This window comes from Phasianus colchicus, chromosome 12 (assembly GCF_987193195.1).
Source record: "Phasianus colchicus chromosome 12, bPhaCol1.hap1.1, whole genome shotgun sequence".
Taxonomy (NCBI): domain Eukaryota; kingdom Metazoa; phylum Chordata; class Aves; order Galliformes; family Phasianidae; genus Phasianus; species Phasianus colchicus.
Window position 1 is genome coordinate 4,883,374 of NC_143447.1, and position 12,157 is coordinate 4,895,530.

General features: G+C 43.9%; 2 protein-coding genes across 3 annotated transcripts in view; both read left to right on the top strand.

Moving 5' to 3' along the window:
• Positions 1-12,157, top strand: part of VPS13C (vacuolar protein sorting 13 homolog C) — a 182,616-nt gene that overhangs the window by 106,455 nt on the left and 64,004 nt on the right. The window lies entirely within an intron of this gene.
• Positions 8,240-10,471, top strand: LOC149916245 (uncharacterized). Its single transcript, XM_090148711.1, has one exon. It carries the CDS (start codon positions 8,739-8,741, stop codon positions 9,813-9,815), a length of 1,077 nt encoding a protein of 358 aa, XP_090004837.1. The 5' UTR covers positions 8,240-8,738; the 3' UTR covers positions 9,816-10,471.

Here is a 12,157-nt window from a genome sequence, read left to right on the forward strand (position 1 = left end):
TTACAGCTTATATTTGTGTATCAGCTTGATACTGCTGACATTTGTTGTTGGGCATCATAAAGATTTTTGCACTGTTATAATCCCTAATTCCAGGCATGCATTTTCTTTGCAATATACTTTGGAATTACCCTTTTTTTTTTTTTTCCCAACACTTCTTAGAGTAATCCAAGGCAAAAGTTCAGAAATGCCTTCCCTTCACTGGTAGTCATAATGTGCTGAATCCATCTGCACCAAAAAGTAAATAGCCAAACGCAGTACTTGTTTGTTCATCAATTATTAAGCTTTCTAACTTATTGTGAGCATGTATTTAGATGTGCTAGATGAGGTAAGCAAATAAACAGTGCAGTCACATACAGCTCCCATGGCCAGCAGCTCTGGAAGCAGCAGAACAATGCATTTTGTGCTGAAATCAGGAAAAAGGAGCAGCAAAGTCTGGCAGACGCTGTCGGGCTTCTTGGAAGTTTAAATAAAACTAGTGAGCCCGTTTGCAAAGGTGGTTCCCCTTCCTTGGCAGGAGGAAAGTATCAAACATATTTACAGAAGCACTGTTTTATTCTGACAAAATGTACCAACTTTTGATATTTTATCAAAAATGCCAGTGTAATTACCATCTGCTCTTATTCTGTTTGCCTTTTCCATCTGGATACCAACATATCTCTATATAAACATAACCCACCTACTAACTCATCGGTTTCTAGCCTGCTTCTTGAATTGTAACACTTGAATGATGACTTAACCTGTTGTCACCTTAATTGAGAGCAGGTTATGACGTTGCTGAATTAATGACTCCAGCTAGGGGGCTGTGCTGAGTGGGCATGGAGTGGGAGTTGCATAGAAATATGTCCATTAAAAAAGAATGTGATGGACTGTACAGGGAGAGGGGTTTGCATATCCAAAGCTGTCTCTACGCATGTAACAGCCCATTGGGGTAATTCTGCCTAGTATCTGCTCTGGAAAGCATGAAAACACATGTGTGTTTATCACATGATGTCTCTGATGCTTGTGAGTTGTTAATTTTCTGAGAAATGATTAGATTTGAACTGCACTATTCTGGATTTTATAAATTTCTTCTTTCTTAGTAAGAGGTCTGAACTGTTTGTTATTGTATTTTAATTTCAGACTTGGAACTGATTTGCTTTATTCTTCACCACAGTTCTGAGGAATTGCCAGGAAAAAAAAAATTCATTGCAGAATGCACCTGTGTTGGGACTTCCTCTTTCATGCAGAAAGGGATGAGAAATAGTGCAAACGTGCAGTGTGCCACCAAGCCAGTGTGTGTGACCTGGGATTCTGGTTGTCCATTCCTCTCTTATCCCAGCATTCACATTTTTCCTTTGTGGTCTTGTTACCTTTTGAATGAATGGAGCAGGGGTACACAGTATGTATTACTCTCTAGAATGAAAAGGCTGGGGAAGTGGTACAGAAGATATATGCTCTAGTCACATCTGTTCTTGGGCCTGACCTGCTGATTTTTTTGGTACTTTTGTATCTGTAGGTGTGAGCTTGGAAAGTCTGTTTTAGCTGTGTCCCATCAGGACAGCAATCTCTTGAGAGTTTTTATTTTTTTAATCCATTTCAAACTAAAGCCGTAAAAGAGCATTTAAGAGACCTCTGGAGGAGATGCTTCTTGTTTTCTCAGTTCACCAGGGCTACACCTCTGTGCTTGAGGAGTCTAGGTTTGGTTGGTAGCACACATACTCTGCTCCTAATAAAAATATTGTGGGGGCCATGCAAATCACCTATGTCTGCTGGCACTACATATCAACTTGAATAGATCATGTCCTGACCAGAGAAATTTCACCTCTATCTTTTCCTTATGTTGTAAATTGAGTTGTGGCTCTTTGGCACACTAAGTGTCTGGCACCTTCCAGCTTCAAATGGGAGCAAGTGAACTGATTCCTCCACATTCAAATTAATCACACAAATTACTTCTGTGCATAAAATACTACATAAATATGTGGGGTGGCATTAAATGCCATCTCCAGCAGCAATCCTTCATTGATTTGCTTAGTTTCCTGCCATTTTTCTTTCAAGGAAAGTGCCCCCATGTCTTTCTCAGGTTCGGTCTGGTAAAATCTGTCCTGTGATTGAATAAGAGACAGGGTAGCCAAAAGCCTGGGCTAGTGCTTCCAGAGTCATTAATTCAGTCCGTCAGACAAATGGGAGGCAAGAGAACAAGAAACAGTGACCAATTGGTCACATGGCAGGGGATCTGCCCTGGAGCATGAAACACACTGAGTTCAGCCCCTAAGCTGGATGGTCACAAATATGCCATAATGATTTCTTAGCATGGCCCTGGCTGTGGTAGCTCATGCCAGCCTGCTGAGCAAGCTTGGCCGGGCTTCTTGAGATTCACAGATAAGATTTATTCCTGAAGCCTGACCTACATGAGTGTGTATCTAAATGTGTGAAAGCTGTGATTTGATGGCAAGCAATGAAAGGTCATAGAAAAAGCAGGCAATGCATTTAAATCAAAATGATGAAGCTGGGTAATTTCATTAGCAACAGTTGTATTTACTGGAAGTCACAGATGGTGCAGTTTAGCTTATGGCCAATTTGTTAAGACAAAATAAGTATAAAGAAAGAAATATTCTAAGTGAGAGGTGGTTAAAAATTAAATAGGCACCAGATGGCTCAAGATTGTCCTTCATACAAATTTGGTGAAAGAAGACATAAACAATCCAAAAGCATTTCTGAATGGGACGCTCACAGGCTGGCTAGGCCTTTATCGAAGCTAGGTTTTAAACCAGAGTGATTAAACTTCCCTCTCTTCGTTCTGACATTCCAGCAAAATGCTCTAAATCAACTGATGAATTATTTTCTATTGCATAAGCTGTTTAAACTGCGAAGCAGTGTAAGTGGAAAACCCACATATGTGTCAGCTTTCAGCTACCATTAAACTAACTTCAACTTTTACTTACAACTAGAAGAACTTTCCTGCATGATGTGTATGTGTTGATACTCAAGTGATGCTCAGAGAAGTAGCAATATTCTAAGTGTTGTGTGCTTCTGAGAAATGTCAGCAATTGTTGGAGATCAGCAATGATAAACTAAGGTAATACCTCTAGGTTAAATTGCAGGAGATTGAAATTTCTTTTCCAGGTTGCACCTAAATGTTTTCTCTGGCTTTGGACAAATCACTTTCCACTGTTATAGATACTATATAGACATATATAGTATATGTCAATACACCAGCCCCTCTGCTGCATTTTGGGATGTTAATATCTTCTGCATAGTCCAGAGCTGCTAGATCTTTTGAACTCCCCCATAAGACTGATTCCCCTTGTTTCTGGTTGGAAACATCTTACTGTACGCGTTACCTGAATTCTGTTTTTTGCTCATGTGCACAACATGCCTCCTGTTTTTTGCACAGGCAGATGTCAGGGCACTTACAGTATTTTGTTCAAATTATGGTCCTGTATATGGCAGGAAATTTAACAGTTAAAAAAAATAAAGCGCAAACATTATAAATGAATTCAAGGAAAAGAGTTAGCATAATATAACTGAAATGTGCTCTCTGGTGTTATGTGGAGCACTTAATATTGATGACATCAGAGATACAGCAGAATCCTCTTTAAAGAAAACTGTATGCATGGAGCTGGTTTCCCTTTGCGAGGGGAGGGAAGGAATCTAAGGAAAACAGCCTTGAATAAGGGAGGCAGCTGGAGACTCTGTTAACTAATTAATGAGCAACATCCACTTGAGAGCTTTTACTAGTCCTGCACTGGCTTTGCTCATTTTCTACCGCATGTTACATTCTCTTGGAATGAAAGCTGTGCAAGTGGTGCCTGCTTGCAGGGAAAAGATACATTGAAAAGATAGTGGTACTCTCTCAAGGGATATGAAAACACTTACAAACGTCCTGAAAAAGCCTGGGAGAATCCAAATGGGGGGCAGGATTTGAAGAATTGTAACAATAAATTAAATAATAGGAAAAAAAGTAAGATGATCCAGGAATGATTTTCTCAATGTGCTAAGTGATGCACAAGCACAGACTTGCCAGGGAAATACATTCTCCACCCCTGTCAGGAGCAATTTATGTGTCAGAGTTAGACCCATGAGCAGGAAGGTGATACACAGCCATGGCTTTGTGCTGAATGAGACCATCCAAGTGGGGTAATAGCATTTTTTTTTTTTTTTAAGAGACAGAATGATAAAAACGATTTTGCTGCCCTTTGAGTAAAAATAGCACTGAGTCCTGTATGTGTCTACAGTGTATTACATGTGGGAAGAGAAAGGGGGAAGGGTGGAGAGGTGGGCTGGGATGAAATGGTGCATATTCCAAAGGCTTTGTGTTGAGCTACTGCCTCTTGGTTGCTGCTACTCTTTGCAAATTGGTTAAATGTCAGTGCCCAAACAGTGTGTCTTTTGTTATGTTCCTGACAATCTGCCACCTGCGAGCTCCAGCCAGCATTTACACCAGTAAGCTCTGACCCTCTGCAGGTAGCACACCATCCTGCACAACGCCTATGACCCCTGCTCCTTACTGCAGGAGTTGCTAGTTTATGAATGTAATTCTGTCTCAGGCCAGTTGTCCTGAACTCACAATTAATGGGGCTGTGGGGACAGAAAACTAACCCAGTTACAGACGGTGCTGAGCAAGAAATCTTGCCTTTCCCAGTGTTTGAAGCTAATCGTGTTCAGTAGTCCGGTAGCCTTGGTGGACAAGGTGCAGGGACTGTGTGGATGAATAATGACATTGATAATTGACATCTGTTGAACAAAGAGTGATGCTCTGACGTATCCCTCAACTCCTTTTTAAACGTGGCAGAAACTCTGAAGTAGAGAAAGTATAAAGCTTGCAAATCACAGAGTAAAGTTTCAACTTTATATCTGTTTTTCTCCTGGCTCAATTTTATGATTAAGCAGATTAAATGTTAGTGCATTAAAGAAAATGTTGGAGGTGAATTTAAAATAACTTTCTGTGAACAAGATATTCCATATATCAACTGAACAACTGAGGCTTGGTGCTAAACACCTGGTAAATGCTGTTCTGCAGAATGTATGTGAGTGGCAGAAGAGGTGTTGATATTGTCCTAGTATTTGTTTATATTGCTTTTAAGATTTGAAGTCTTGTGCAGTTTAAATTCTGTGTAGGTTTTTAACTCTTTGGAATCCAGCATAATGCAAGATGATTCTCAGCTCTGTCTTTGTTTGTACCTCTTTGAAGACTAAACAAGCTTCTTCAGGTCGTGTGGGTGTTTGTGCAACCACCCAGCTCACAGGTCAGTGTGACTTCCCAGATTTGCCACATTCTTTCTGCACATTCTGCACTTTTTCTTGTCTGCAATCGTCTCTGTTTTGATAGTTCACTATGAGCATTTGATTTTTTTCTCATTTTTTTCTCCTGTTAATCCTTTTTCAAGATGAGAATATCTAGTTCATAATGACAAATTAGACAGAAGAAGTATGGAGATGTGTAGTTGGCAGATACAGGAGCAGGTACAGTGTATATGTGACAACAATCGCTGTCAGACAGTCACAGAAACACTATGAATTGACTTATAATACTTAACGCTTTCAGAGCAATTTACATCTTCTAACAACCATATTATATAAACGCTAATTAATATCTAATTAACTTACCTATATGTATTAGCCAATTAATTTCTAATTAGTTTATTTACAGATTCTTCCACACTGGAAATTTAGATGGATTTTTTTTTTAACTCTGCTTCTAGAATACTGTCCATAATGTATTTGAGGGAAGGAATTAATTTCCTTGCTGTTTGAAGAGGTGGTGTGACTGGTGGTTTGTCTGCTTTATTGATGTCCATTCCCACTGTTCTCCTTTATGGTGGGTAGGAATGTTTAAGCCATTCGAAGGTAAAATTCAAATCTTCCATGGTGAGTGTGCTGCAAAGGCAACAGGGCTTTGTCCCAGGACAGTAGGATGTCTGGCTTGGATCTTGGGTGTGGATGCAGAAGGGCATGGGCTGCTTCAGCTCCTGCTTTCAGGAGCATGTTGTTTTCTGTTGTAAAGTAAAAAATATGAAATAGAGTCTGAATCTGGGCAAAACTAGTATTACCAAACTGCTGTGCAGTTCTTTGTTTTATTTTAGGGTTTGTTTTTTTGTTGTTGTTGGTTTTTTTCGCTATCCAATTAAAGGAGAGAAATACGTGAGTTCTGAGAAAGTGATAAAGATCCTTCTGTTATATTTACTGGATTAGTTAATTCAACTGAAGTCACTGGACTCCCATGTACTAAGGCTGAGCAAGGAGACTGTCCAAGTGCTGACACGAGTCACGAAACTGATATTTTATTTAGACGTCCTTGCAGCACAGGACATCATGTTTATAGTCAGAGTGCAGTAGAAGAAATATAAGAAATCATATACATTTTGGTAGGTAATGTTCAGATTCAGTTGTAATAATTCACAGTGTTGCTTCAGGGCTTCCATATTGCTTTGGGCATAAAGCTGTACTATAAATTACAGCACACAAAGCTGAATTTGACCTACCAGTTGATGCATAAGAAACTGACTTAATTCTGAATATTAACTACATATTGTGGCCTAGAGGTTTTTTCTTCTCCAAGTGTAGCACTGAATTATACAAGAAGCTTTCTCTTGAGTGAAACCTAAATATAAATACATTCCCAGTCTTAATACCACACAAAGGTACCAATGGGAAAATATTTTCATTCTAAGTATTTCTAATGGCAGCAGAAAGGTAATTTCTGAATATTGCCTGCTACAGAAAGTAATTATCAGGACTTTGCAAAAAATAAGCATCAGGAGCTGATTAATATCCAAAGAATTTAGCAGTAATCATTAAGATTCTGATTGCAGTGGCATATGATTCCTTCCTGCATCCAGACCTGTCTTTCGAACATGGATCCTAGCTCAGCTCTAAAATTTTGCCTCGGGCAGAAGCACAGGATAAACAATTTTGGCCACGGTGAAAGTGTCTAAAATAAAGAAGCTGTGGTTCAACCATCTTGGAATTTGAATTCCACTCACAAGGATTTTGTTACCAGTCAATGTATGTTAATTTAATCTGCAATATACTTGCTCACCAGTAGGAGAAGAGTTATGTCTTTAGAGATTGAGTCAAAATGTGCTTGTTTTGTGCAGGAAGCTGCAAACTGGTCCTTTGTGTTACTTCACAGCTATTTAACAGAAACAAAGAATCATGAAATATCATGAGCTCGGTTCAAAAAAAATTAATTACCTCCATGCTATATTAGAAGTAAGCATGTATTAATTACATGCAGCATACTATGTGAAATTCTTATGGATTTGCAGGATTTTTCCTGGTACAGCTTCCTGGTACAGGAGGTACAACTAAAATATGAGAAACATATTGTGTGACCTATTGTAGGGAATCTGCTTTAGCAGAGCAGGTGGACTTGATGATCTCTTAAGGTCCCTTCCAAGCCCTGCAAACCTATGATACCATTTTTCTATTCTTTATGAATCATATCTCATACATAGCTTTTTTTCTTTCAACTCTCAGCCTAATTTGGCTCCTAAGAATATTGTGTAAAACAGTACCATTTAGTGTAAAGATAACAGCGTAGTTAAAGTGCTTTAAGAAGCAGGCATACGATGCCACACCACCTTACTGTGTTTGTGATGCTGACGCATCACTGTTAATTCTCACCTATGTGAACTGAGCTCTGAATGGCATCAAATAAGAAAGCCTCCCCTCCCCTTGTACAGTATGGCTTCTAGGGAAGCTGTGGCCCTTTGCTGTGCCCAGGTCTGCTGGCTGACAGGATGTTCCCAGGAGATGTTCTGGAAGCCATTAACTGCCTTTAAAAAAAAAAAAAAAAAGCTGTGGCAGTATAAATTTCGCAGAAATGCTGGATGGAAGATTAAAGAATATCTGCATGTCTTTTTCTCCATGGCACATCAAAAGGAGAGAAGATGAGTAGACTATTTTTACTTCTGCTATCATCCAACCTCAGAGAACAGAATAAAGAGGAGGAACATGGAGCTGGTCTGCTTGGAATATCCCCATCCCTTATATTCTTGCTGAAGGAGGAAGACAAAAAATTCCAGATCCCCAGGCCCTGTTCTCTAGCAAGGTCCATACCAATGCTATTAGTCTAGATAGGCAATGACAAGCGTTAGTAATTTAATCAGAGTCTGTCAGGCTTTCTTTTCTTTTCAGATGCCATAGTGTTTACTAATACCAGCCAACTTCTGTTTTCCCTTGCCTGAGACACTTCAGGTGAAGTGCAGGTGATGGATATTGCTAGTAAATGCTAAATTACATTTGAAAAGTTGTGATTGCTGAGGAGACCAGCTTCAGAGCAGGTAAGACTGCGCTGGGGAAGGGATCTATAGCAAAGAAGCCGACGAAAAAGCTCTTTTTAGGGCTGGTTTTGAAGGCAGCAAAAAGCACGTGGTCGGCGCCGGGAGCTGGCAGCTTGTGGGCGGGCTGCTGAGGCAGCAGGGGTGGAGCTGGCCCAAATCGCGGTATAATTTAAACAGCTGGCCCTTATCTCTTGTACCTGACCTTGACTGCTCATTGGGAATTTAAAAGCAGCTCTTGGGAGGGCAGGAGCCGGCTCCTGCCCACATATCGCTCCAGGTGAGAACGAGGTGTTACCCGCCTTTGACACCGGAGAGGGTGGTCAGAGTGTGAACGCAGCCCACACTGCTCATACATTACTGCAGTAGCTGGTGTGGGAGTTGTGACTTGTGGCAGGACACATCAGTGCTTTGTCCTTGTCTTTGTTCAGGTGATCAGCTCTCCTACTGACAGACCTCGAGACCGCAGGTTCAAACATGGTCTCTACCAGGCGGCGGGCTTCCCCCAAGAGGACTGTGGCGACCCAGACAGAGGGCCTGCCAAGAAATGTAGCAGTTCAGGTCTCTGGCTGTAGGGAGTGCCTGAGCCTGCTGCTGCCAGGGGAGAATGGGAAGGATGCCACTTGTGCAAGGTGCGAGCAGGTGGACGAGCTTCTCAGCCTGGTGGTGGAGCTTAGGGAGGAGGTAGGGAGATTAAGAGCCATCAGAGAGTGCGAGCGGGAGATAGACTGGTGGTGTGACTCTCTGCGTGAAAGACAGAGAGATTGCACCCCCCAAACAGCAGTGGACCCTCTCCCTTGCCATGATCGAAATGAGAGAGCTAATTTGAGGGCAGAGGAGGAATGGCATCAGGTCCCAGCTCGGCGATGCGGGCGACCCCCATCCCGACCTACCTCGGTTCCCCAGGTGCCTCTATGTAATAGGTTTGAAGCCCTGAAACTGGAGGGTGCGGTGGTTGAGGGTGAAGTGGGAGAACTGCCTCCAAGTGTTCCCAAGAAGAGGCATCCAGCTCCACGCTTAATGACTGCCTCCTCCAGAAAAGAAAGGAGGGTAATAGTCATAGGAGACTCCCTTCTAGAAGGAACAGAAGGCCCAATATGTCGGCCTGCCCCCACCCGCAGGGAAGTGTGCTGCCTCCCTGGGGCCCGAGTCAGGGATATTTCCAGGAAACTTCCTAGTTTGATTCGCAACTCCGATTATTATCCCTTATTGATAGTCCAGGCTGGCAGTGATGAGGTCACTGACGGAAGCCTGAGAACTATGAAAAATGACTTCAGGAGACTGGGGAGGTTAGTTGAAGGAACAGGCGTACAGGTAGTATTTGCCTGTATTCCTACAGTGGCAGGGAAGGACGCTGAGACGACCAGAAGAACACACCTTATAAACACATGGCTGAAAGGATGGTGCAAAAGTAAGAATTTTGGGTTCTTTGATCATGGGGCGGTCTACTCGGCTCCTGGCCTGGGGTCTGCTGATGGGTCTCACCTGTCTCGAAGGGGGAAACGGATCCTTGCCCAAGAGCTGGCAGGACTTGTAGAGAGGGCTTTAAACTAGATATGAAGGGGGTAGGGGATAAAACCAGGCCTGCTAGAGATGAGCCTGGGGGAGCGGCAATGGGATTAGGGATGAGGCGAGGGGCTCGGCTGAAGTGCATCTACACCAATGCACGCAGCATGGGCAACAAACAAGAAGAGTTGGAAGCCATGGTGCGGCAGGCAAACTATGACCTAGTCGCCATTACGGAAACATGGTGGGACTGCTCCCATGACTGGAGTGCTGCAATGGATGGCTACAAGCTCTTCAGGAAGGATAGGCAAGAAAGAAGGGGTGGTGGTGTGGCTCTGTATGTTAGGGAGTGTTTTGATGTTACTGAGCTTGTGGCTGGGGATGATAAGGTTGAATCCCTATGGGTAAAGATCAGGGGAAGGGCTGACAAGGCAGATGTATTGGTGGGTGTCTGCTATAGACCGCCGAACCAGGATGAGGAGACAGATGAGGTGTTCTATGAGCAGCTGGCAGAAGCTGCGAGGTCGCCAGCCCTTGTCCTCATGGGGGACTTCAACTTCCCTGACATATGCTGGGAATTCAACGCAGCGCAGAAGAAGCAGTCTAGGAGGTTTCTGGAGTGTATAGAGGATAACTTTCTGATGCAGCTGGTGAGAGAGCCTACGAGAGGAGCTGCCCCGCTAGACCTGCTGTTCACAAACAGAGAAGGTCTGGTGGAAGATGTGGAAGTTGGGGGCTGTCTTGGACAGAGTGACCATGAGATGGTAGAGTTCTCGATTCTTGGTGGAGCCAGGAGGAAGAACAGCAAAACTGTTACCTTGGACTTCCGGAGGGCGGACTTTGAACTGTTTAGAAGACTAGTAGGGGGAGTCCCCTGGGATTCAGTCTTAGAGGGTAAAGGGGTCCAAGACAACTGGTTGCTCTTCAAGAAGGTAGTCTTACAGGCGCAGGAGCGGGCTGTCCCCCTGAGCTGCAAAATGAGCCGGCGGGGAAGGAGACCGGCGTGGATGAATAAGCAACTATTCTTGAAGCTCCGGGAGAAAAAGAGAATCTACCTCCTGTGGAAGAAGGGACGGGCAACTCAGAAAGAATACAGAGAAGTTGTTAAGATATGCAGGGAGAAAATCAGAAAGGCGAAAGCCCAGCTCGAGCTCGACCTGGCCACTGGAATAAAAAGAAACAAGAAATCCTTTTACAAATATATCAACAGTAAGAGGAGGACTAAGGAGAATCTCCATTCTTTACTGGATGAAGCCGGGAATGTGACTACTGAGGATAAAGAAAAGGCAGAGGTCCTGAATGCCTTCTTTACGTCTGTCTTTAAAGGTCAGACCAGTTATCCTCAGGATATTCCACTTTTCGACCAGGTGGTCTCGGCTGGAGACCAGACTAAACCACCCATGATTCAGAAGGAAACGGTCAGAGACCTTCTACTCCAACTGGACTGTCACAAGTCCATGGGGCCGGATGAGATTCACCCGAGAGTGCTGAGGGAACTGGCGGAGGTGATAGCCGAGCCGCTTTCCATCATCTATCAGTGCTCCTTGTTGACTGGTGAGGTACCAGAAGACTGGAGGCTTGCCAATGTGACTCCCATCTACAAGAAGGGCTGTAAGGAGGACCCGGGGAACTACAGGCCTGTTAGCCTGACCTCGGTGCCAGGGAAGGTTATGGAGCAGATTGTCTTGAGGGAGATCACGCGGCAAGTGCGGGACAACTGGAGCATCAGGTCTAGCCAGCATGGGTTCACGAAGGGTAGGTCCTGCTTGACCAACCTGATCTCCTTCTATGATCTAGTGACCCGCCTGGTGGATGAGGGAAAGGCTGTTGATGTAGTCTACCTAGACTTCAGCAAGGCCTTTGACACTGTCTCCCACAGTATTCTCCTGCAGAAGCTGGCAGCCCGTGGCTTGGACAGGTACACTCTTGGCTGGGTAAGGAACTGGCTGGAGGGTCGAGCCCAGAGAGTGGTGGTCAATGGAGCTAAATCCAGCTGGCGACCGGTCACGAGTGGTGTTCCCCAGGGGTCGGTGCTGGGGCCTGTCCTTTTCAATATTTTTATTGATGACCTGGATGAGGGCATTGAGTGCACCCTCAGTAAGTTTGCAGATGACACCAAGTTGGCTGGAAGTGTCGATCTGCCTGGGGGTAGCGAGGCCCTACAGAGAGATCTGGACAGGCTGGAGAGCTGGGCTGAAGCCAATGGGATGAGGTTTAATAAGACCAAATGCCGGGTCCTACACTTTGGCCACAGCAACCCCAAGCAACGCTACAGGCTTGGGGTGGAATGGCTTGAAGACTGTGTAGAGGAAATGGACCTGGGGGTGTTGGTTGACGCTCGGCTAAACATGAGCCAGCAGTGTGCCCGGGTGGCCAAGAAGGCCAATGGC

Coding starts and splice junctions, on each gene's coding strand:
- LOC149916245 (XM_090148711.1), top strand. CDS start 8,739: ATGGTCTCTACCAGGCGGCGGGCTTCCCCCAAGAGGACTGTGGCGACC.